This window comes from Canis aureus, chromosome 1 (genome assembly GCF_053574225.1).
Source record: "Canis aureus isolate CA01 chromosome 1, VMU_Caureus_v.1.0, whole genome shotgun sequence".
NCBI classification, from domain to species: domain Eukaryota; kingdom Metazoa; phylum Chordata; class Mammalia; order Carnivora; family Canidae; genus Canis; species Canis aureus.
Genome location: NC_135611.1, coordinates 109,327,351 through 109,353,055, shown reverse-complemented (window position 1 = coordinate 109,353,055; position 25,705 = coordinate 109,327,351). Strand labels below are relative to the sequence as shown.

General features: G+C 55.5%; 1 protein-coding gene and 1 long non-coding RNA gene across 5 annotated transcripts; one reads left to right on the top strand and one right to left on the bottom strand.

The window, feature by feature from the left end:
- Positions 1 to 3,899: 3,899 nt before the first annotated feature.
- BBC3 (BCL2 binding component 3) lies at positions 3,900 to 12,924 on the bottom strand. Of its 4 annotated transcripts, XM_077847360.1 has the most exons (5): positions 11,063 to 11,081; positions 9,421 to 9,510; positions 8,710 to 8,998; positions 7,128 to 7,318; positions 3,900 to 5,001 (listed from the first exon to the last, which is right to left on the bottom strand). In XM_077847360.1, the coding sequence occupies exons 3-5, from the start codon at positions 8,981 to 8,983 to the stop codon at positions 4,885 to 4,887; spliced, it is 582 nt and encodes a 193-aa protein (XP_077703486.1). In that variant the 5' UTR covers positions 8,984 to 8,998; positions 9,421 to 9,510; positions 11,063 to 11,081; the 3' UTR covers positions 3,900 to 4,884. The 4 variants fall into 4 exon arrangements, with proteins under 4 accessions (XP_077703486.1, XP_077703490.1, XP_077703485.1 ...); XM_077847364.1 differs by lacking the exons at positions 9,421 to 9,510; positions 11,063 to 11,081 and adding an exon at positions 12,801 to 12,924; XM_077847359.1 differs by lacking the exons at positions 9,421 to 9,510; positions 11,063 to 11,081 and adding an exon at positions 11,682 to 11,907.
- A 7,089-nt stretch (positions 12,925 to 20,013) lies between these two features.
- LOC144283386 (uncharacterized) lies at positions 20,014 to 24,350 on the top strand. The gene is made up of 3 exons (XR_013351944.1): positions 20,014 to 20,855; positions 21,028 to 21,182; positions 24,091 to 24,350. It is a non-coding gene; the product is annotated as an uncharacterized LOC144283386 (long non-coding RNA).
- Positions 24,351 to 25,705: the final 1,355 nt, after the last annotated feature.

Below are 25,705 nucleotides of genomic sequence, written 5' to 3'. Positions count from 1 at the left end.
AAGGTTTACAAAGACACACAGTCATAGTTTTTAAGGAAGGAAAAAACAACATAAACAATGAAAAATAAATCTTGCTTCAGGAAGCAACCATTGCAGGGTGGGTGAGGAGTGCTGGTTCAAGTTGGGGATTAGCTTGCTAGAGGGGGGCATAGTGTGCCAGTGGCAGAGATTCAGCTCTGGACCTCATTTGCCAAGTGCTCTGAGCCTCTGCCAAGTCGTGGGACCACCCAGCACCTTGGTTCTAAGAGAGAAGGCCACAGGGATAACTTTAGATGTTTCCTTTCCTCCTGGAACTACTGATCCTTCTCATGTTTTATTAGGAGCCCTTTGGACTTTGCTAATAAGATATGGCCATTCTGACTTTGTACCTGGGTCTCTGACACTTTGCATATGACCTGGATAGTGGGGTGTAGGATTCCCCAGTTTGAATCCTAAAAAAATAATAGGTTTAGGTCTATTAAAAAGAAAATACAGAAGTTCTGTTTCTGGTGTGGTGGAGTAAACTTCTACCAGACAACCACCCCACCCCCACAAGTAAACTATATATTCTAGACGAAATACTGAAAATAAAAGCTACTGGGAGGCTTTGGAGAGTTGATCAAAAGCAGGTGGATTTGGGATAGGGAGTGAGTTGAAAGTTGCAGGAAAAGCCCACCTCAGTATGAGTTTTCTGGTATGTGTTCGTTTTTCTGCAGTATTAGCTGGAGAGCAGGCTGCAGCCACTGACACTGCACCAGGCAGCTAAACCCAACTGTCTTACTGGCCTGAAGAATAGTTTAGTATAAAATAAATATTAAATATAATATTAAATTAATAATACATTAATAATTAATAAATTAATTAATAATATTAAATATTTATAGGGAGAGTAACCACAATGATCTGAAAGGAGAGTGCTAGGGAAGTTCCTTCCCCCAAGTTACATCTATAAATTCAGCCCAAGTCTCTTGCTGACCAGGACGCTATGGATGTGTGGGGCCAACTCAAAGCAGGACTGAAGAGATCTGGATTTACAGTTACCCACTGCAGCTGGTCGGGTCTAGCAAATACAAATATCGCCACAATAAGACCTTTTCACATCCTTTGGAGGAATATAACAGAATCCAGAATGTTCTACAATGTTAACAGAATATCCAGACACAGTTCAAAATTACCTAATTAATATACATAGAATTAGGGAAATGTGACTCATTCTCAAGGGAAAAGATAAGATGACCAAGAGAACCCAAATGTTAGGGGGTGCCTCGTTGGCTCAGTGGGTAGAGCATGCAACTCTTGCAAGGTCGTGAGTTCAAACCCCGTGTTGGGTGTGGATCCTACATTATTTTTTTTTAATTTTTATTTATTTATGATAGTCACAGAGAGAGAGAGAGAGAGAGACAGAGACACAGGCAGAGGGAGAAGCAGGCTCCATGCACCGGGAGCCTGACGTGGGATTCGATCCAGGGTCTCCCGAATCGCGCCCTGGGCCAAAGGCAGGCGCCAAACCGCTGCGCCACCCCGGGATCCCTGGAGCCTACATTAAAAAAAAAAAAAAAAAAAAGTTGGAATTAGACAAGGATTTTAAGCAACTATTTATTATAACTATGCTACAACAGGTAAAAGGAAATTACCTGTGTAATGCTGAAAAATGAGAAATCTTGGCAGAGAAATAGAAAATATTAAAGAACAAAATGGATATTCTAACCCAGAAAATACAGTACCCGCAATTTTAGTGGTAAACCTAATAGCAGAATGGGGATGAGAGACTTCATGCACTGGAAATACATTGGTAGGAATTATCCAGTCTAAAAAGAGGCACAGATTTTTTTAAAGTCTTGAAAGCAGCCTGATAAAAACAACACATTACAAGCAGGGGGACTGTGATTCAGGTGTTCCTGGAGTTCTCCAGTAAAGATGGCGATCAGAGACGGATCAAGAGGCTGAAGAGAAACCGTCAACCCCAGAATTCTATAACCAGTTAAAACAAGTATTTTCGGATAAAAGAAGCCTAAGAGATCTTGTCACTGGCAGAAATACACTATACAAAATGCTAACGGAAGTTCTTCAACCTTGGGGGATGTTATCCCAGGAGAAACTTGGAACTTCAGGCTGCATCGAAGAGTACTTTCTATAAATGGTAACCCGGTGGTGAAAGATTGCTAAGGACTCTCTAGCCTCTTAGATTTCTTTGCAATCTATATGATTTTGAAAGCAAAAGTTATGCCGCTACCTTGTGGGATTTGTGATGTGTGGAGATGTAAGCCGTGTCACCACGATGGCGCCAAATGGTGGGAAGGGTCTGAAGGACCTGTGGCCTATGCAGTGGCCGATTCTACAATGTAAGTGAGGTGGTACAATACGGACCCCAAATAGACCGAGGAGAGGTAGGTACTACTAAAAGCTGAACTGCTGAGAGCAAAATCTCGGAGGAAGTATTCAAATAATCCACGAGAAGACAGGAAAGAGGGAACCAGAACACAAAGAGAAAACAATAAAATTGATAGGCCTCATTCAGCCATGTCAATAGCTCCACTAACTGTTACTGACAAGGGAAAGCAGTTGGTTGTGGCAGTACGAAGCATCCTCTGCAGGGGAGCCAAGCTGCCAGAGAGCTGGGTGTGAACCCCCCACCCCCCGCCCCATCCCGCCAGGGGCCTTGGGCTCTGTGCACAAGCATTTAAGCATGGCGGAAAATATGGAGAATAATAGAACAAACACCCAGGTACCCACCATCATTTTGCCACCTGCTTTTTTTAAATTTTTGCTCACCATTATTTGTTGCTTGTTCATAGAGTTCTAGTTCATTCCAGCTAACGTGCTGTTATTCTGTTGCATGCCTAAAGCAGACTTGGACATTTGTGCACATGCACTTCTAAGGGAGGACACCCAGGAAGGCAATTGCTGGTATAGATAATTGCATCCTTTGCTTGACAAGCTTTTGCCAAATTCCTTTCCAAAGTGATTGTTCCCATTTACCTTACCCTGATCTTTTAGAAGGGCCATTTCCCCGCTACCAGTGAGGACTACCAGAAGGGACAGACCTGGGATCTGAACCTGTGTCTGTGCCAGTCATGTAGGAGAGGGCATAAGGAAAGCATTTGGCCGGTTGCCTTGTTTTCAGGAGGATAACGGTAGGAGCTCCCCCCCCCCTTTTTTTTTTTAAGATTTTATTTATTTATTCATGAGAGACACGCAGAGAGAGACACAGGCAGAGACACAGGCAGAGGGAGAAGCAGGCTCCATGCAAGGAGCCTGATGTGGGACTCGATCCTGGGTCTCCAGGATCACACCCTGGGCTGCAGGCGGCGCTAAACCGCTGTGCCACCGGGGCTGCCCCAGGAGCTCCCCTTATATTAATCACAGGCTTCTTATGCCAGGCAGCGTGTTAGGCCTTAGGGCAGCTGCATAGGTGAAGCTTCACCTTGATCTTAGCTTGAGGTCTTCTCCCAGATATCACCTGCCTCCATGAGGGCAGGCACAAGATCAGTCTCATTACTGACCTGTTCCCCAGGACTCCTCATGGCGGTGCTTCTGAATAAGTTATAGGCCGTTCATTCGTCCAGTAAATATTGAGCTTCCAGGACACACTTTATCCAGTGAAGATAAAGCACCGAGAAAAAACCCTCTGCCCTTGGGGCTCTTGGATGGCTCAGCTTCAGAATCTTGGGCTTGTGAGTTCCAGCCCCACACTGGGTGTGGAGATTACTTAAAACCCGGCCCTCATGGGGCTTTGCGTTTGGTGAGAGTTGTGTAGGGATGCACGAAGGCAGAGTGCATACAGTGGCACCCACTCTCCTTAGCCACCCTTTGGGTACAACTAGACAGCCAGATGTGCTCTGTGGACTGCCTCTCTCACCTCCTAAGAGTCACAGAGGCTTGGACCAGACCATGTGAGGAAAGAAAGCAGAAAGAGTATCCACTGTTCCAATCTGATTTTATTGAAAAGGAAACATACAAAAATCATGTACAAAAAAAATTAACCAAACATGTACAGAAAATTCATTCCGGTATCTACAGCAGCGCATATACAGTATTTTACAGGCTGGGCCATCCCTCCCCGCTCCCAGACTCCTCCCTCTTCTGCGATTCCCCCCCTCCCTGACTCCCCGTCTTTCCCCCCAGCGCTTCGCCCTGGGGACTAAGGCTGGGGCGGTTTCCGCCAAATATCCCACCCCCCAAATGAATGCCAGTGGTCACACGTGCTCTCTCTAAACCTATGCAATGGGATTGATGGGGGCGGGGGGTGGTCACGGGCAGAGCACAGGATTCACAGTCTGGGCCCCTCCTGGCCACCCCCAGATGAAGGTGAGACAGGCATGCCCACCACCCGCCGGCTGGCTCAGGGAAGATGGCTGGGCGCTGGGCTGGGGCAGCCATCAGACCCACCCCATTCTCTGGCTCCAGGAGGCTAGTGGTCACGTTTGGCTCATTTGCTCTTCACGGGCCCCCTCCCCAGGAGGAGGGGGGGAAGCACCAGGGGCCTGAGGCCAGGCCCAAAGTGAAGGAGCACTGGGATGGAGACTCCCCACCCCAGTGTCACCCCTGCAGCTGGAACGGGCAGCCAGCACCAGCAGCCTTTCCTGAGATGGTGGTGGGCGGCAGAAGCGGGCGGCTCCGTCCCCACCCTCTCCGTCACCGCCGCCTTCAGACGCTGAGTCCGTCAGCCCTCTCTCCCCTGGCTTCTCAGCCAGGGACCCAGGAGTCCACATCTCCATCAGTGCACCCAGGTTAGGCCGGGGCTGGGGCTGGAGTGGCTGCCCTGGTCTGCCCCTGGGACAGGCAGGGCTGGTAGTCCAGTATGCTACATGGTGCAGAAAAAGTCCCCCGCGCTGGCCAGGGCATCAGGAGGTGGGAGGGTCCTGCCCCCCAAGTCCCTGATGTCTACCGGGCGGGTGCAGGCACCTAATTGGGCTCCATCTCCGGGGCTCCACGGCCCCTGGGTAAGGGCAGGAGTCCCATGATGAGATTGTACAGGACCCTCCAGGGTGAGGGGCGGTGTCGCTGCTGCTCCTCTTGTCTCTAGGGGGAAAGAGAGAAGAGGAAGTTAGAGCATCCTGTGACAGGGACATATTGGTGGTTAGGCCCAAGGGCAGCAAGGAGGAAGACACGGTCCTCCTAAGAGTGAGCTAGCTACACTCTCAACCAACCCTCAGTGGTAGGTACTATTATTGTTATTTGGGTCTAAATCCCAGCTACTCCCACCACTGGGGGCCCCTGTCATCATCTCAGGGGAAGACAGCATCCTCATCTAGAACAGAATAGGATGGAGAGGATGCAGACGAAACGCCCTCAGTACAGTGCATGTATCAAGCAACTGCTCCCCTAGGCTCCAGTTTCCAGATGAGAAAGTCACCCAGCCAAAGTCAGCCAGACCTGAGGGTGGGGGAGGCTGGATGGCAGCATGGCCTGGCCTGCCCTCAATAGTGGGAAGGGGGAGAAAAGAGAGCATGTGATTCCCTGTCTCAGTCTAGTCAGATTCCCTAGTCTCAGTGATTCTAGAACAATCTGTGGAAGGACAATAACTGGGAACAATAGTTTACCTTCTGTGCTGAGGCAGGCACAGAAGTATATCCAGGCAAAGCTAACCCCTGCCCTCTTTCCAGCAACAGGATGAAGGCTTGGGGTGGCCTCTAGGACCCTCTCAGTTCCAAATTGCTAGGAAAGTGAAAATGAAGGAAGCTACACAGAAGAAAAGACTCCCCGTGAGTAAACATTAAAGGTAAGCTAGCCCTGTCCCACCCCCTATCCTGAGTGCATGGCCAGATGCTAATAAGCAGGACCCACCTAGTATTAGCCCCACAAAAGGAGGAGAAATTCATCTTACAGATGAGAAAATTCATCTTATAGATGAGAACAAGGTCAGATAAACCTTCCTGATGATCCTAGTAGGTGCCAGGGTGTGGGATGCCTTGTACCACCCCCTGCCCCCTCATCACTCCCCACCAGCTCTTGCAGCCAGGAGGTAGCAAAGGGGGCACTTCATAATGGCATCAGTTGAAAAGCCTGCCAGTGTCACACTGCGGTGGGATGCCACCTAGCACAGCCATCTATCTGTGTGAGCAAGCTAGCAATCATCTAGTAAAGCTGAGGAGGGCAGAGCACCCAGGTCTCTACTCTGGAGGTACACACAAGTGCACCGGAGATATCCATCATTTGGAAGAGGCAAAAAAGCAAAAAACAAAAAACTCAAGCCAATAAAAATTTGAAAATTTTAAAAAATCCTAAATATCCGTCAATGAGAAAATGAACAAGAATACTGTATGTTGATCCCACAGAATGCTACAAAGCAGTGAAAGTGTATGAACTAAAAGCTTCCTTGCCCACATAATCAATCTCCAACCCAATACAGGGGGGAAAAGTTTGGAGAGGAGCACACCATATCATGTATATTAAGCCAAAAACATCCCGCAAACGTAAGCATTGTTTGTGGCCTGATAAATACGTAGTAAAAGAATCAACACCTGCGGAGTCATGGGACAAGCCAACTTGAGAGGTTTCCTTTGGAAAGGAGGAGAAGAGGGTCAGGGAGGGGAGCGAGGGGCTTCACCGCATCCGGGTTTTGTTTTTCTTTCAATAAGCAAGCAGTGCGGGTGCAGTGTTCGGATTGGACAGAGCTGGGCGGTCGGCACCCTGATATTTGTTGTTCTCTGCCGTACGCCACAGGCTTCCAAGATCTCGTTTTAACGAGAGGCCGCGGCGCGGGCGCGGGGGCGGGGGCGGGGCCTCCCGCGGGGCGGGGCTCCAGGGCCCGCCCCCGGCCGCCCGGGAAGCTGTGTGGCGCGGGGCCGGCCGCGCGCGCCGGCGGGTGGGAGGGGCGGGCGCGGCCGCGCCGCCGCTGCTGACTCACCGGCTATAAATAGCCCGGGATATATGAGCTGCTCCGCCGAGCGCCGCCCTCAGTCCCCGCGGCCGCGGGCCACGGACGCGCCGCGGCGCTCGAGGCGGTCCCGGCCCTTGCCCGGGTCGTGCCAGCCGCGGCGCGGGCCCTTCGGCAGGTCCGTGGGCCCGTCGCCCCTCCCACCTGCCTGTCCCCAGCGCGACCCCGCCGCGCCGGGCAGCAGCTGCCGCACATCTGGCGGGGCCGCCCGCAGCCCCCTCCCGGGCGGGAAGTCCCACCTGCCGTCTACCCCTCCCCCAACACTCACCCGCCGCTCGTACAGCGCGTTGAGGTCGTCCGCCATCCGCCGCAGCTGGGCCCCGATCTCCCGGGCCCACTGCTCCTCCTCCCCCCGGACTCCCGGGGCTGCTTGGGTGGGACCGCCCGCCAGGGCCCCCGGGGCGCTGGGCACCGGCGATTCCAGGTGCTGTTCCGCCGGCGACAGTGAGGGCTGAGGACCTGGGAAAAGCCGGGGGAGCGCGGTCAGCACCCGCCACCCCTGCTGGCCCTGCGGCGTCCCGGTGGGACCGATTAGCCAGGGCCCGCTTCTCCCTTGTCCAGCCTCCCGATTTCCTTTCTGCTCCCCGCCTCATTTCTAGCGGTTCCGTTTTCCCCTCCTGAGGCCAGGTTTCTCAGCTTCTCTCCAGGCACCAGAAAGGAAGGAGAGGTCCTGGGGAGGCCGCTCTGGGGGTTACCTGTCTGGCCAACTACCACCCCACTACCCGTGTGAGTCTGGAGGTCCTTCCTAACTATTCCAACCTAACTATTCCAAAACGGGGCCAAATTTTGCCGACTCCATTTAACGGATGGGGAAACTGAGGCCCACCGTAAGAAGCGGCCCAAGGTCACATAGGGATACGGCGACTGACTACACCCAGTCACAAGCCTCAGGTCTCCTGCCCTCTGGTGTCCAACCACAGTGAAGCCACACCCCCGGATGTGGCAGGGGCATGGAGACCAGGAGGCCAGACTGGCTGCCTCCGAGCGCGGGCCTGGGGGGCTGGGATTCGGGAGATGCCTTCCTGCCCCACCCCCTTCCGAGCTGCCCCGCAGTCTCTTCCTCCCTCCAGTCACTGCGAGGGGCCTCAGTTTCCACACCTGTGACTGCAGTCCTGAAATCGCGGCCCCTCTTGCCCCCGCCGCCTGGGAACCCAGCCGGGGAAGTTTGTTCTCCCCTGACCTCCCTGGGCTCCGGGGACAGGGTGAGGCCTTGGGGTGGAGAGGCGAAGCAGGACAATCTTCCCTGCCCCCGAGCGTGCTCGCTGGGATGGGGCTAGCAGGGCACCACAGGGTTAACAGCCCATCCGGCAGGGGACCTTTAACCCTTCCCTCCCCAAGACTCACTTTCCCACTCTCGCCTCCCCCACCCCCACTTTGCCCACACAATGGCCCCTCCCCCTCCCCTTCCTCCGCCCGGACTGCGGAGAGGGCGGCCCGACCAGAGATGCGGAGAAAGGCAAAAGGCCACCCCCATCCCCCCAAGTCCTGAAGTGACAGTCCTCTCGCTCTGCCCACACTCTCCAACCACAGTCCTCGGGGAGGTTAAGGAGACCCAGACTAGGGGAGGGGGGCTGCGAAACAGCTGTTGCCCCAGGCCCGGAAAAGGCCGTGGGCCGCAACTCGCGGACTGCAGTCAGATTCCAGGAGGGACTTCCCACTCGGCCTCCCCCCGCCCCCAGCCTCCCACTCCGTCTTCCTGCTTCTTGCAACACAAAGACCACACTGGCCACACCCTCCCTGTGGCCCGGCCGGCTCGCCACCTCCCCCCACTCGCTCCCACTTCTTCAGTGGCTCAGGGTCTCTTTCCCGGCTCCCAGCATCCCGGGGCGCCCGGGTGGGGCGGCACTCACCGTCGGGGCGCGGGCCTCGGGGCCGGCTGCGGGGACCCCCAGGCCAGCGGGGGCCCCCCAGGGCGGCGGTGACGGCGGGCGGGGCGGTGGGGGCGCAGAGGTAGGCAGCGGGCAGCAGGGCAGGGGCAGCGGGGGCGGCGGCCAGGCCGGGCTCGCAGAGGCCGCAGGACACGGCCGAGGGCACCAGGCGGCTGAGGGGAAACGGGCGCGGACCGTCGCGGGCCAGGCCCTCTACGGGCTCCGGGGAGCTGCCCTCCTGGCGTGCTCGGGCCATGGCGCTCCCTGGGGCCTGCAGGACAGGGGGAGAGGGCTGCAGTCAGCAGGGAGGTGCAGGGGGGACACCAGGGCCCCGCAACAACCCCCCCAACCTGGGGTACACAGGACAACCCCCCCCCCCCCCCAGCTCCTGCACACAGCAATCAGCACATTTCAGGCGCAGGGAAACCCATGGAAGGCTCCCACCACACACAGGGCCCAGATGGGGGAATGTGGACCTGTGTGACCGGCCCCACAAGACACACGCCCACCAAGGGTGAGACGCAGGGCACTGGCTGCTGAGGACAGCCTCCCATGCACATGGTGATGGGCACACGACAGGGGCAAGGAGGTTGGCTCTCACAGCAAGTCCAAGGGCTCACACAGGACCCAGATGGAGGAGTGTGTCAGGTGTGTGGGTGCATGAGGGGTGACAGCCTCCAAACACAAACTCACCCAGCCTGGGAGTCACACAGGGCATGGGCCGGTGGGGCTAACTTCTGGCTACACACAGGGACTCATGCAGGACCCGAATGGCAGGGACTACTGGAGGGTAGGGGTGTGAGGGGTACACGCCACATATGTAAGGTCTCGCTCGGAACTTGCCAGCCTGACCTCCCACCTCATCTCCCATTTGCACAGAAATGGTCCCAGTCTCTGATACTGGGACCCAACACAGGGCACACACACAGACCAAAACGTGGAGATACACATACACACAGACCATCAGAAGAGTGTACACACAATGCAGACGGGCTGGTACAACCCCCTCCATCCCCACACATATACCAACTGTCAGAATCTTATAAACTGACCACTGTTGATATGCCCACGGACACACACACACACACACAGTGCAGCCATCACAGACACAGAAGCACACTAAATAGGCACTGTCACACTTCTCCAACACACATGCCCCTCCCCCTACATACCCAAGAGGTAAGACCTGCACACCTCAGGACCCACACAAATATCAACACCACCCAGACATGGACACACACAGACCGACAAGACCAAAACACGCCCCTCTGGTCCCCATCTGTCAGACCCCAGGACACATGCAAATTAGGCACACACAGACACATGTCATCAGACCCAGATGCCTCTCCACACACGCCGGCAATGACACACAGACGCAGAAGAGCAGACATCAACTCATCCTCCTCCACCAACCTCGAAACACCATCACCAACTGTCAGCCCCGGACACACACACGCACACGCACACACCACAGCTAACTCTAATCCCACACAGCCCTGGTGGCGCGCACACCTAAAGCACCCACAGAAAACACTGGTCTCACGTGACTGACATAAACACTACACACACGCAGCCCACATGACACACATGAGCCAGCCGATCACAGAGACAAGCCCCTCAGACCCAACACACACACACACAAGACACACACAGAGGCTCAGACACAGCCCCGTACTCCAAGAGGCTGCCAGCAACACCCACTGACTACACTGCACAGACCCCACAGAGCTGAGATCCTCAATTCCCAGACACGGATGCCAGACACACAAGCCAAACACAGACCGAGACAACCCCCACACCACACACACACACACACACCACAGAATTCACACACACACCTGGAAGGAAAACAGACGTTGCATTCAGCAGCCACACCATCACAAATGCTTAGCGGAGACACATGCCCTGGAGATATACACAGACAGTCACAGACAGTACACACAGTCAAGACACAAGCACACACAAACACAGCACATCGGGCAAGACACACACATATAAACCCTCAAACACAGCCCACTCAAGCAACACACAAACACTCCAACCATCCACTGGAGTGCACACGCAAACAACACAGACCCATAGAATCACCCCCAAACAGCACACACAGATAACTCTCACCCAGAACACAGCGCGCGCGCACACACACACACACAGGTACACTACACATAAACAGCACCCACCCCTTGGGCACGGCATACATAGGAAGAACCTCAGGAATACACACGGGGACTCAAACACACACCCCGACGGGCCACAGCCCCAACATTCCCCTGGACTGACACCACCACTCCCTGCAGACCCCAGCACAAACTCGGAGCCAGACACACGCACACACCCAAGCGAGACACCTGCAGATCCACAACCCCGCACACGCGCGCTCCCACGGCGGGCCCAGGCTCCCCCCTCTGCTGTCACTGCACCCCCCCACCCCGCCGCCGCCACGTGCGCCCGCCCCGCCCGCCAGGCGAGCGAGAGGCCAATAACCGGCTGTTGCTGGGGCGCAGCCCCCGCCCGCAGGAGCTGCAGACTCCACGGCCCGCGAGCCGCCCCCTGTCGCCGCCCCCAGCGGGCGCGCGCCTGGGGTGTGGCCGCCCCTACCAGCCGCCCCCCCTCCGCGCCCCTCCCGGACTGCGGGGGCCGGGGCAGTCGGGGTCGACTCACTTCCCCGGACCCGCACTGGCCGCCAGGGGGCGCTGCCGAGCCCGCACCCCATTGTTTGTAAACAAACCCGCCAGACCGCTGAGGCACCTGCGCTCCCGGACCCTCAGTGCCTCCCGCCCAGCTACCCCAACCCAGGGTCGTTCGTGGGACGCAGGGTGGGGAGGGAGCGAGGCGCGGTGTGGGCATGCAGCGCGCCCCCGCGGCTCTCCCAGCGCAGTCCTGCCACCTCCTCCAGGGAGCCCACCCGGCCTGGCCCATCGCGGCCGACGGGGATTCGGGGTGCGCACACTCACCCCGGGGGCATGAACACGCCGGAGGGGGCGGTGATGGGGGGCGGGCGGCTTCCTTCAAGAGGGCGCGCCCGCCGAGCGCCGCTCCTTGCGGCGGCTGTTGCTGCTGCGGCGGCGGCGGCTACTGCCGCTCTAACTGCAGTGGCGGCTGCTGCTGCTGTGGCCGCTGCTGCTCCCGCTCGGGCTGGAGGCGCGTCCGCGTCGTGGCCGCCGCCGCCGATCCTGCTGCTGCTGCTGCCGCCGCCGCCGCCGCCGCCGCCAGGCGCCCGCTCGCATGTGGCTCGCGCCGCGTCTCAGGCCGCCCGGCGGATCCCCGGCCCGCTCGGCGGCCGCCCCGCCCCGCCCCGCCCCCGCCCGGCGGGTCCCACGCCCCGCCCCCGCGTGACGCCACGGCCCCGCCCGCCCGCCGCGGACAAGTCGGGACTTGCAGGCGCGCGCCGCGCCCCCCCTACCTCCGCGCGGGGGTTTCCCTGCGGCCGGGGGCGGGGCGGGCCCGGCCGGCGGCGAGGAGCCCCGAGCTGTGCGGACCGGGGCCGCCCCGACGGCCTGACACACTGACACACTGACTGGGACCCACAGACACGCGCTCCGGGGGACACAGAGTCACGTGCTGGCAGGCATACGGCCACACGCGCACAAACGCACACCTGGGGCCCGGACGTGGATGTGCAAAGCCTCACGCTGCCTGGGGCGCACACTCACACGCCCAGGCACAAACACGGAGACCCGATCGCCGAGAAGGCCATGGGGGGACACCCCGACCGACACGGTGAACGGGGCTGTGTTGCAAAACACCCGCACCCACAAACTGTGTTCACAAACATTGCCACGGAGCAGGCGTCCCCAGCACACCCGCCGTCGTCAGAGGCTGAGAGCTTCTCAGGAAAGGCGCGCTTCCTGATCCGCGCAGGTGGACACACACACACGCACACACACACATACCTGTACAGGGACACCTGGACGCACAGCCTGATCGAGGTGACACTTATACAGGGACGCACACAAACCCACCCACGCCAGTTCACAGCTGACACATCAGAACTGTCAGAAACTGCCCCTCACAGACATAGATCAAATCAGACGTAAATAAAAACTGACCCCCAGAACAGTCGCAAGGCACACCTGTAACAGGTTCCTGGTAACTGGCCCACTGATGGGGACACACTCTGGAGCAGGCACATCTAGCCGCGCTTGGCACAGATCTGACGGGGGACCCACAGGGCCAGAAGGAAACCCCGAGCACCTGACAGGGACATGCCCGGGCAGCCCCTGCATTGATTTGCACCCTGCCTCCTGGCTTTCAGTTCCCTTTCTCAGTTTCTCCTTGTTACTCTTTCCCTGGCTTGGACTTGGGGATTCTGTATCCTTCCCTCCCTGGAGCTTTGTGTTCCTCTGCACCTTCCATTTCCTCTGTGTCACACCCCTAAGCAAACCATGGGGCAAGTCATCTCTGAGCACCCAGCACTGCAGAAGGGATGCCAAACCTGGGCAAAAGTGGGCTTCTCCGGGGTTCTCGGATTTGGTTCCCTCTGAGGCCAGATTCCTCTATTTCCCAAGGGAAGCAGGAAGCATATATCCTGTGAAATCTCCCTACTATAAATATTAGGGAGCTGGGGGGCACCTGGCTGGCTCAGTCCATAGAGTGGGCAACTCTTGATCTCCAAGTCATGAGTTCAAGTCCCACATTGGGTATAGAGCTTACTTACTTACATAATAAATGGCTCATTCAGCCTCCCTCCCTCCCTCATTCCCTTCATCTCCCTTCCTCCCAGTGGTTTTCAAACTGTGGGTCACGAGCAAACCATGCATTGTGAAATCACTTTTGTGGATCTTAGTTTTTTTTTTTAACTTTATTGAGATATATTTACACGTAATTCAGTTCACTCTTTTTAAGTGTGCAGTCTGATGAGTTGAGATGAATGTACACTATATGTGTAAATGTGTGTACACCACCACAATCAAAGATTTGGAACATTTCAGTCACCCCAAATACTTCCCTGGTGTCCTTCTACCTGCGGCTCAAGTGGCTCTTGACTAGGCTATAAAAAAAAATTAAAAAAAAAAACAACGAAACATCATTAAAAAAAATCTGAAGTCAAAGGAAAATACTTTACTGTGGAAACATTGCTTGTACATAGGGAATACACAACAGGTCATGGAGAAAGTGTGTTTCTGACTGAAGACCAAGTTTAAAGGTGTGTCAAAAATGCTGCTTTGGACATTTATGAAATGAGATCATGCATGGAAGTCACTGAGTGCATTGTCTGACAGAGTGAGCACCTAATAAGCGGTAACTATTATCGCCGATGTAACTAATGACTGTGGGTGTTTGCTCTGTGCCTGGCACTGATGAAGCTGGGGAATAGGCCTCAGCCCTCGGCTAGCTCACAGTCTATCCTGTGCCCGTTACTCATGGGCCTGTGCCCTCCAGTTGCTCCAATCGAAGACTGGATACCAGGAGACGAGATGTGGGGGTGTCCTGACCGGGGTGGGAGACTGGAGGGGAATGAATGTGAAGAACCTAAGAATCTGGCTTGGTGGGTAGAGGTGTGGGCCAAGAGTTTTCCCAGGCCATAGTATTGTCACCAGTCAAGATCCTTTCCACTGTCTAGTCCAGATCCTGTTCCAAATTCTGGCATCCTATTACCCCGGATGAGAGGGCTCAACCTCAAGGGCCATGATTAAATAAATGAGAGAAACGAGTCCCGTGTAAGACCATAGGGAGTGGTGGGGACTGTAGCTAATTGGAACAAGTGTTTTCCTTCTAGAGATGTACAAACTCCAGACTAAACACTGTGTGTGGGATGCCTGGGTGGTTAAGCGGTTGAGTGTCTGCCTTCGGCCCAGGGCATGATCCTGGAGTTCCGGGATCGAGTCCTGCATTGGGCTCCCTGCATGGAACCTGCTTCTCTCTCTGCATTGGGCTCCCTGCATGGAACATGCTTCTCTCTCTGCCTGTGTCTCTGCCTCTGTGTGTGTGTGTGTGTCTCATGAATGAATAAATAAATTCTTAAAAAAAATAAACACTCTGTGGGCAAAGAAAAAGAAAGTTTGTGACTAGCTTAAGGACTTCCCTTTTGAGACCTCTACCCTAGGGGTACAGAAAAGGAGATGGCCCAACCTGCGTCTTCCAGCCTGCATTTCCCCACCTCCACCTTTACTTGGTCTCCTGAGTGACCAAGGGACTCCCTCCTCTGAATTCCCGGAAGAGCATTCTGGGCCTCCTTTCCACCTTGCCTCTTTGGTTCCTGCTCCACTGGATAGGGGACAAGAGTCTCTTTTTTTAGAGGGGGGTGAGGACACAAGGTATCTCTTAAGATTGGAGGGTCACCCACACCTCTGATGGAGGGTGAGAAACCGAGGTACAAAGAGATACAAACAGAGAGAGACAGGAAGACTCAGTTCAGGGAAGTGGAGAAAGTCAGAGTGAGGAAGAGACCGGCTGGAGAGAAAATGAGAAGGGCCTGTGGTGGGGTGGTTGTCGGGGACGAGGGTGGTAGTGGCTGGTGGTGGTGGTGGTGTCAGACTTGGTGTAGACCAGGGTTTCTCAACTGCCTCTCTATTAGGGGCCAGATGTTTCCTTGTTTTGGAGACTGTCTTGTGCCTTGTAGGATGCTCAGCAGCATCCCTGACCTCTATCCACTAGATGCCAGTAGCACCCCCGCTCCCACTTTGTGACGATCAGAAATGTCTCCAAACATTGCCATATATCCCCTGGGTGGCACAATCACCCCTGCATGAGGACCCTCAGGCAAGAGAAATCAGTCAGGATCCCCATAGCTGTGGCCCATCCCTCCAAAGCCGGCTGGGAGAGCTCACTAGAGAATGAACTCTGTGTCTCAATGATCCGAGTTAGGATTGTCCTCGAGCTCTGCCACCAACTTGCTGTGTGGCTTTGGGCCAGTGGTCATGTGTTTGAGCCTCAATTTCCTCTGCTTGGAGTTGGGAGAGCACAGGTCCTTACCTCAAAGGATTTTGCAGAAAGTCGATAAAAAGAAAGCAGTAGGGCCTAGTGGATAATTAGTGCATGTTACCCATCATGAATGCTACCAGTGTGGGGGTCTACTGACTCTCTGAGACTCCAAACAAGGATTTCAAGCTAAGACCCAAGATGGGCGAGGGTCGCAAGCCAGGAGCCCACAGGCCAGCCACTAGTGTGCTTTGCTGGACTTGCACAGTTTCTCATTTTTTTTAAAGATTTTATTTATTTATTCATGAAAGACACACACAGAGGCAGAGACATAGGCAGAGAGAGAAGCAGGCTCCATGCAGGGAGCCCGATGCGGGACTCGATTCCAGGTCTCCAGGATCATGTCCTGTCCAAAGGCAGGCGCCCATCCACTGAGCAGCCCAGGCGTCCCAAGTTTCTCATTTTGAATATGAATGCCTCAGGGGCCCCTGGCTGGCTCAGTCAGTAGAGCCCTGGTCTCTTGATCTCGGGGTTGTGAGTTTGAGCCCCACGTGGGGCACAGAGATACTTAAAAAATAAATAAAAACGATAAAAAAATAATTTTCAAGAAAGCTGTGAGTATGAATGCCTCTCAAAGGCACATTCGGCACAGTGAAGGGATAAAAGCCCCAGACTCCGGAGCCAGGCTGCCTGGGTTCAAATGATGACCTTGACCAAGCAGCTTTCCCTCCCTGTCTCCGTTTCCTTGTCTGTAGAAAGAGGGTCAGCACGGGACCCCAAATGAACTGTGAGGATTACGTGGGTCGAGGTTCGCAACGCACTTACAACAGTGCCCTGCCGTAGTGGCCTCCGTGTGAAGCGCTGGTTCTAGAAAATGTCCCAGCTGTCTTACTGCAGACCCACACCACCTTCCCCAGTATCTCGTAAGCCATTCCGGGTGAGTAGATTTCGCAGATCGGGGAGAGGGAGTTGGGAAGGACTTAACTTTTCACTGCAGGGCCTGAGTCCCGGCTTCGCGCGGTGGGGAGGGGGCCCTCCTGGGTTCCCGGGTGCAGCCGGCCTCCCAGGCCCCGGGGCTGGACCGGAGCCGGGTGGGGGCTGGGCGGGGGCGCGGGTGTCCGCAGGGTCCGAGCGGCCGGCGCGTGTGAAGGTTACCGCTCCCCGGCGGGGCGGGGGCCGCGCGCTGTTGCTGGGGTCTGCGGGGCCTGCCTGCGCCCGCGCCCCCCCTCCTTCCCGGCCAGCCAGTGAGCGGTACCCGCCGCCGTTGCCAGGGGAAACTCGCCGCCCCGTTACCCAGCAACAAGCCTGGCCCAACCAGGCGCGAGGACCCCCAGGCCCCGCCCGCCGCTGCCCACCGCGTGCCCAATGCCAGGCGGGCAGAGCCGGCCCGGCTCCCGGAGACGGCGAGCGCGCTCATTGGCCGCCGCCGCGCCCGCCCGCGCGGATCTGGGGGAGCCCTCGGCGCGGGGGGCGGGGAGCCGGGCCCCGGGGAGCCGCCGGGCGCACGGCCTGCAAGCCTGCGGCCGGCTGGGGTGAGGCCCGGGCTGGGCACCGTCCCATCCCCCTCCCCCCCACACCCCGCCCCGCGCTCCCGGGCGAGGATGGGCACTTGGGATGGGCTGGAAACAGGGGCTGCGCAGCCCTTGTCTCCACCCGCCCGGAAGGTACGCTGGAGTTGGCCTTGTGAAAACGGGGACCCAGCGCCCCCCTCCCAGAGGAGCCCTGGGCGTACTGACCCCCACCCCAAAACAAGATTCGGGCATCTTGAAAAAGAAGCTGAGGATTCCCCATTCCTCCGTTCCTCAGAAAAGGACCCAGAGTCCTGACCCCATAAGGAGGGCCCCTGTCCTCCCCAAAGGACCCAGGCATGTCCTCCTCCTGTGACATCAGGGTATGAGTTCCAGCACCCCAGGGGATTAGTTTCCCAGTCCCCGGAAACAAGGGCTGAGGGTGCCCCCAAAAGGGGACTCCAGGCCTGTCTGATGCTGTAAAAGTTAGGACGCAGCATCCCCACTCCCCCCACCTCCCAAAACAGGGACTTGGGCTTTTGGGTCTCAGGCTCTGAGATGCCCAGATGGGCATCCTGGCCCTCACCATTATTGGTACTGGAAGCCCCCTCGCCCCCAACAGTCCCCAGACTCTCAGGTGTCCAACTCATCCAGATGACCACCTGCCCTGACCCAGGGTGCAGATCTGCTAGCTTCCACCCCCCATCCCCAACCCTTTCCCCCAGGGTCAAGCTTGTTGATCTCCCCGGACTCGGGCATCTGACCCCAGAGTCACCCTTTGACTCCATGGCAATCACCGCTCCCCCCCCCCCAGGGTACCACGGACCTGGGAGTCTAAACCCCCAGTCTCTCAGACACCTCTCCCTCCAGACACCTGCCGAGGTGACCCAGCCCCTCACAGTGGTGCAGGGGGACTCTTCCCAGTCTTGGGACCCTAGAGTGCTCTGGACCCCAGGTCTGGAAGTTCCAGCCTTCCAGTGCCTTTAGTTGGCCACCAGGGATCCAGGACTGGGAGCCTCCAGCCTCCAGGGACCCTGACGTGAGTCCCCAGGCCACTCCAGAGAGCCTCAGAGTCCTTAGTCCCCACCCCAGAGAGACCCAGGGAGCAGAGCCCCTAGCTCCAGACCCTGGTGAGCCCAGGTGCGGCCCGCCCCTACCCCGGTACCTGGGGGGGGCGGAGTCGAGGATTACTCAGCCTCCAGAATGAGGCGATGACATCATCCTGGGGGGGGTTGACTAATGGCCGCGCTGGGGGGGCGGGGAAGTTTACCCGGTAACAGCGGCTGCCGCATGGCCCCGCCCCCCCCAGGAAGGGCCGGGAGGGGGAGGCATAAGCACACGCACACACACACAAGCCCACTCAGCACACCCACCCCCTCCAGCATCCCACATTGCACACATCTTACTGGGGCAAGGGCAAGGATGGGGGTGGTGTTTGTGTGACTGTGTGTTTGTGTACTGGAGAGTTCTCTGGAGGTCTGTTGGGTCAGTGTGCTGTGTGTCAAACGGTTGACATGTGAGGGTGGTGGTTGTGCCAAGGTGCAGTGTGTGGGTGTGTGTGACTGTCAGTGTGCCACTGTGTAGCAGTTAATTGTGTGCGTCAGGAAGATGGTGCTGTGTGTCAGCCGGCTACCGTTTGTCCCATTGGGTGTCTGTGACTGTGACTGCGTGTCAGTGTGCTATCCTGTGAAGTTCTGGTGTGCTGTGTGAGTGTGTGACGGTGTGTCTGTGTGTTGTTTGTGTCAATGTGTTGTTTTGTGCAGTGCACTGGTGTGCATGGGTGAGGTGGTGTGTGTCCATGTGATTGTGGTTGTGTGATTTTGGGATTGTACATGAGATGGTGTGTGTCCATGGTTGTGTGTTTGTGTGATGTTGGGATTACATTATGTGTTGGAATGACGTGTGTTAGTAGAAATGTTAGTGAAAGTGCTGTGTCATTGTACCCTTGTGTTAGTGTGATTGGGTGGGTGCATTGGTGTATCCTCTGTGGTGTAGTGTGCCGGGTTTGTTGTATCACTGTGATAGTGTGTGTCATTGTGCCTTGCTGTGTGTCAAGGGGAAGATGTGAATGCACGTCACTATTATCATGTGTGCCTGGGCAGTGCTGTGTATAGTGGGATTGTGTGTGTAACACTATCATTGTATCTAAAATGTTGTGTGTCTGTGGGACTATGTTACTGAGAGTATGTGCATCTGTGTGACACTGTGGCTGTGTGTCATTGTGATTATGTGTGTCATTGTGTGTGACAACTGTGTTGTCAGAGTGATGTTTTGTGTCCATGGGACTCTATATGTGTTAATGAGATGGTGAGTCTCTGCAATATTGTGTGCCACCGTGACTGTGTCATTGTGATTGTGTCATTGGGATACATGGGCTATGGGATTATGAGGGTGTCACTGTGATCGCGTGTGTCACTGATACTACAGTGTGTTGTAGGGACTAAGTCACGGAGACTGCGTGTGTCGGGGCGATGAGGCCGCGTGTTGGGGTAAAGTGTGTGGTTGCGATCGTTGCGATCGCGGGTCTGGGCAGCGCTGGACGTCCCGGGCCCGGGCCTGCCCACGCGGATCTGGTGTGTGTCGGCGTGTTCCTGGCGAGTGTGCGTCCGCGCGCGGGGCCCGGCGACGGTGAGGGTGTGCGGGGGCGATGCTGCGCGTCCCTGGGACGGTGCGTGTGCGCGATTGTGTGTCGGCGTGCTCCGCTGGGTGTCGGGGGAAGGTGCGCGCGTCTCCGGGCCTCCTGCCCGAGAACAGCGGCGCTGCTCGCTGATTGGCTGCGGCCTCGCCAGTGAGCAGCTCGCGAATCCTGCGGTAACTTGGTAACTCGGTAACTCGGCCGCCGCCGCCGCCGCCGCCGCCGCCCCGGGGATGGGGGGAGGGCCCGGGCCCGCCCCGCCCCCTCGCGCCGGGGCCGCCCCCGCCGCGACCCCCCCCCGTGACCCCGCAGCGGCCCTCTCCCCGCTGGCTGCCCGCGGCCGGGCCTCATCCCTCTCCCTCACCTCCGTCTCTGTCCCGCTCCGTCGTCCCCCCGTCTCTCTCGCTCTCTCCGCGTCCCTGCCGCCCCTTTCTCTGCCTCTGGCTCTCCACTGTCTCCCCATCTCTGCCTCTCCTTGTCCCTGTCTCCCCCATCTCTTCTCTCTCTCTCTCTGTCCCTCCGTCGGACTTCGCCGAGCTGTCTCGCCTCTCCGTCCCTGTCTCCCCTCCCTCTGCCTCAGTCTCCCCATCCCTGTCTCCCCTTCCCTTGTCTCTCCCACCTCTTGTCTCTGTCTCTCCCTCCCCCCACCCGCTTTCTCTCTCACTCCCGCAGCCATGCTCAGAATGCACTTTTCGTTCTGCCGAGGCAGTCAACGGGGACTATGCACGACTGCATCCTCGCCCCTCCCCGCAGGCCTCGGCTTCTGGCAGCAGGCCCCACGCAGGGCAGACTTCAGGAAGGACTTCCCGCCCTGGCTCAGCACCGGAGCTTTATCGCTCGGGCCAGGCGGAGGCCAGGCGGCCCCGTGGCTTCCGGAGGCGCCCGGGCGGGATGAGCTCACTGCTAGTTGGCTTGGATTTCATCAGCTTCCTCTGCTGGAGTTGCCCCCGCTCCTTTTCCCGCGCGGGCCGCGCTGACGAATCCTTCGGGCGCCTGCTGCCCCCCAGCGGCGGAATGCGGAAGCGCAGGCGCCGCGCAAACCGTCCCCGTTAGCCGCTGACCACCTCGTGGGTCATGAATGCTGCAGATATGAACCCCTTTAATCCTCACAACGACCCCACGGGGTAGAGATTATCTTAAGTTCCATTTACAACTGAGGCCAGAGAACTGAGGTCGGCCGCCTAAGGTCACACGGCCGGTGAATGGAGCCCTCTGGGGACTGACACGGGGAAAGAAGGGAACGCGTTCCACCACCAAGGTGTCTGTGCTCATTTCCTCTTACATTCATTCTTTCAGCAGGGCTTTGCTGAGGACCTCCTCTGTGCCAGGCCCTGCGGTAGGCACCGGGCATCCAACATGGAACAGACCAGACAAAACTCCCTGTCCTCATGAGGCTGACACTGGTCTGGGAGAGACAGACAGTAGAGAAAGAACATAAGTAACAACACAAAGTGAGTCTCGAAGTTGAACTTTTTTTTTTTTTTGAACCAGGGAAGAGGGCTCAAGGGTGTTGAGAATGTTCTTATTCACGAGGGAGATCAAGGGAGCGATAGTTCAGTAAAGGTCCAAAGGAGGCGAGAAAGCAAGGAGTGCCCAGACAGAAGGAAGGGCAGGTACAAAGGTCCTGAGGCCAGAGTGGGCATGTCCAGGATGGTGAGGAGCTCCTATGAAGCTGAAAGCGCTGGGAGCGAGTGAAGAAGGGGAGAGGGGTGGGAGGTGAGGTCTGTGAGGGAGTTAAATGAAGACTTCTGCTTTTACCCTGACAAGGTGGGAGCCACTGGGGAGCTCTTGGCAGAGGGAGACGAGCTGATTTAGTTCTAACAGGTGCCCTCTGGCGGTCAAGTGGGAAACAGACTGTGAGCAGAGAGCCGGGAGCTCTGCGAGGAGGCCACTGTCCTAATTCAGGCTGGGGTGGTGATTGTCGGGTCAGATGGAAGGGGGAGCCAATGGCATTGGTGGAGGCATTGGGTGCGGATGTGAGGGAAAGAGAGAAGTTTGGGCAACTCCAGGTTTTGTCCTGAGCAGCTGGAAGGAGAAAGGGGCTGAGAGAAATAATAATCGTAAATAATGGCAGTAATGCTATGCACCTGCTGTGCACCCGACCTTGTTAAATCCTTTTTTCTTCTAAAAAAATTTATTTATTTATGATAGTCACACACAGAGAGAGAGGCACAGGCACAGGCAGAGGGAGAAGCAGGCTCCATGCACCGGGAGCCCGACGTGGAATTCGATCCTGGGTCTCCAGGATCACACCCTGGGCCAAAGGCAGGCGCTAAACCGCTGCGCCACCCAGGGATCCCTTGTTAAATCCTATAACTATCCTGAAAGGCAGGAGGTGGAGGTGGGAGATTTGGGAGGATTCTGGATTTATTCAGATTTATATATTTGGGAAGTGGAATCTCCATAATTTGCTCAGTAGTTATTGGTGAATTCAATGTATAATTGCAATAATAGCAAAAAATACATTGTGTGTGGCACTGTTCTTGGCACTTATTTAATTCTTACAACATGTTATTATGAGTTCCATTTTCCACCTAGAGAAACTAAGTCACAGGAAGAGTAGGTATTTTGCCTAGCACGATACTACTAATAATTATAATCGATTTATTATAGAAGTGGTATAGTGAGCTCTGGGAGTTAGAAAGATCCCTATGGGTTCAAATCCCAGCTGGACGTGTGACCTTGGGCAGCTCACAGTGTCTCTGGGCTTTGGTGTCCTGCTTCATAAAATGGAAGTTAGAGGAGTACTGTTGGTACAGGGATTTAGGATGAGCTCCGGAGGTAATTCATGTAACAAAAGGGAGGCTGCCACACAGAAAATGCTCTTTAAACACTATATTAACTAACTGGAATTTTTTAAAATATTTTTTTCTTTATTTATGATAGTCACACACACACAGAGAGAGAGAGAGGCAGAGACACAGGCAGAGGGAGAAGCAGGCTCCATGCACCGGGAGCCCGACGTGGGATTCGATCCCGGGTTTCCAGGATCGCACCCTGGGCCAAAGGCAGGCACCAAACCACTGTGCCACCCAGGGATCCCCAACTAACTGGAATTAAAATAAAAACTAAATGTATAGGGCAGCCCCGGTGGCTCAGCGGTGTCTGCCTCTCTGTGTGTGTCTTCCATGAATAAATAAATAAAATCTTTAAAAAACCACAAAGACTTAAAAAAACAGTAAATGTGTATATATATATATATATAGTTTATAATGTATATATGTATACATACATATATAGTATATATGTGTGTATACATACTATACTCCATGCAGGGAGCCTGACGTGGGACTCGATCCCGGGACTCCAGGATCATGCCCTGGGCCGAAGGCAGGTGCTAAACGGCTGAGCCAGCCAGGGATCTCCATATATATATAGTTTAAATGTTAGTACAGACCCTCAGGGTTGGGGATACAACAGTAGGTAAGCCAGTTGGGACTTTAAAGCAGTCGTGTTAGGGACGCCTGGGTGACTCAGTAGTTGAGCGTCTGCCTTCTGCTCAGGTCGGGAGCCCAGGGTCCTGGAATCAAGTCCTGTATTAGGCTCCCTGCATGGAGCCTGCTTCTCCCTCTGCCTGTGTCTCTGCCTCTCTCTGTGTGTCTCTCCTGAATAAATAAATAAAATTAAAAAAAAAAAAAAAAAAAAAAAGGCAGGGCAGCCTGGGTGGCTCAGCGGTTTAGCGCCATCTTCAGCCCAGGGCGCGATCCTGGAGACCCGGGATCAAGTCCCACATCGGACTCCGTGGAACCTGCTTCTCCTTCTGCCTGTATCTCAGCCTCTCTCTCTCTCTCTGTCTCTCTCTCTGTGTGTGTCTCTCATGAATAAATAAATAAAATCTTTAAAAAAAAAGCAATCTTGATAAAACAGATAGTCAATCATCCCAAGGGCCTCCAAACTTTGTGCCACCTCCTCCAGGCAGGACCCCTTGATTGCCTCCTTGCCTCTCCTCAGCCTCATAGGAGATTGTCTTGTCTACACCTCAGCCTTTGGTGTTTGTATCAGAGAATGTACGGCTCTTTGCCTCCTATTGCCTCTTGCTGGGTCCAGCCGAGTCTCCCTTTCTGTCTTGTGGCTGGTGATCAGAGCCACTGTATTTCTTCCTTCACCTGGGGCACCCCCCTATTTATCTGGCTTGCTCCCACGTTTCACTCTGGTCTCTGCTCAAACATCACCTCCTCGGAGAAGCCTTCCGGAACCATCGCTGTCCCTTCACCCAGTTTTATTTTGCTCCACAGCGCTCCTATTAACATATTCATTTGTTTAGCTATGTATGGTCTGTCTCCCCTTGGAGAAAGTGAGGTCCACGGCGACAGGGACATGCCTCCAGCCCAGCTGTACGTCCTAATCTCCATTTCACAGATCGGAAAACTAGAACAAGGCCTGGCACAGAGAGGCTCTTCATGGGGCAGGGGCTGCTTGTAGAACGAATACTTGTCCCGCGTGTAAAGCGGCAGGGAGTGCGCCACACCGCCTCCTGGTGGCGAGTGGGAAACTCGCACTGCGAAAGTCCGCCCACTTGGCCGTCGAATTTCCCACAGATCTTCACGTCTGAGATTGACGTGCCTGATGCTAGACCTTAACCCCATTCCACATACAAACACTAAATAAACATTTTTTATAATGTCTTTTTGGACTTCTGAATCTTATTTTTTCCTAAATATTTTATTTATTTATTCATGAGAGACACAGAGAGGCAGAGACACACAGGCAGAGGGAGAAGCAGGCTCCATGCAGGGAGCCCATGTGGGGCTTGATCCCTGGTCTCCAGGATCACGCCCTGGGCTAAAGGCAGACACTCAACCGCTGAGCCACCCAGGTGCCCCTCGAATCTTATTTTCAAAGTCCATTAAAACGTTGAGGGGGTGCCTGGGTGGCCCAGTGGGTAGAGCATCTGGCTTCAACTCAGGTCCTGATCCCAGGGTCCTGGGGTCGAGCCCCAGGTTAGGCTCCCCGCTCAGGGGGAAGTCTGCTTCTCCTTCCGCCTCCTCCCCCAGCTGGTGCACGCCCACTTGCACTCTCTCTCTGTCTCCAATAAATAAAATCTTTAAAACTAAATAAATAGGGGCAGCCCCGGTGGCTCAGCAGTTTAGCGCCGCCCTCAGCCCAGGGCCTGATCCTGGAAACCTGGGATGGAGTCCCACCTCCGGCTCCCTGCATGGAGCCTGCTTCTCTCTCTGCCTGTGTCTCTGCCTCTCTCTCTCTGTATCTCTCATAAGTAAATAAAATCTTAAAAAAAAACCAACTAAATAAATAGTATTTTGAAAAAAATTAAAACGTTGTTGAGACACAGGCATAACTCACCTACTTCTGTCAAACCCACAAATCCCAAGTGTAAAACTCCATGTAATCAGAGCCCCAGGGGAAGAAACAAAACATAACAAGCCCTCCCCCCCAACTCCCCCGACAATCACTATCCTCAATTCTAACAGCAGAGGTTAGGTTTACCTGTTCTAGAACTTCCTATCAATAGAATCACACAGCATGTGTTTTCTGTCTCTCTGGCATTTGGCACTCTGCATTATGTTTGTGAGATTCATCCACACTGTCGGGCGTAGGTAGAGACTGTCATTGTCACCACTGTCTGGTGTTCCCCTGTGTAAAGGCACCACCACGAGCCTATCTGCTGCACCACCGAAGGGCATCCTGGTTGCTTTGGATTTGGGGCTGGATCCGTTTGCTTAGGGCTGCCACCACAAAATAGCCCAGGCTGGATGGCACTAAGCAACAAAAACTTTATTTTTTCATAAGCCTCAGGGCAAGAGGTCCTACCTCAGGGTGTCAGTTTCTTCTGTGGCCTCGCCCGTTGGCTTGCAGATGGCTGTTCTCTCCCCATGTCCTCACATGGGCTTTCCTCCGTGTGTGTCTGCTAATCTCCTCTTCTGACAAGGACACCAGTCACACGGGATTAAGGCCCACTCTAATGACCTCATTTTCACTGAATTACCTCTATACAAGGCCTGCGTCCAAATTAGGT

What these genes read in the sequence shown, in the direction of transcription:
- BBC3 (XM_077847364.1), bottom strand. Translation starts at nt 8,983, where the DNA reads ATGGCCCGAGCACGCCAGGAGGGCAGCTCCCCGGAGCCCGTAGAGGGC. An exon ending in CCGAGGCCCGCGCCCCGACG is followed by an intron (nt 7,319 to 8,709) that starts GTGAGTGCCGCC and finishes GGCTTTTCCCAG; the next exon opens with GTCCTCAGCCCTCACTGTCG. An exon ending in ACGCGCTGTACGAGCGGCGG is followed by an intron (nt 5,002 to 7,127) that starts GTGAGTGTTGGG and finishes CTTTCCCCCTAG; the next exon opens with AGACAAGAGGAGCAGCAGCG.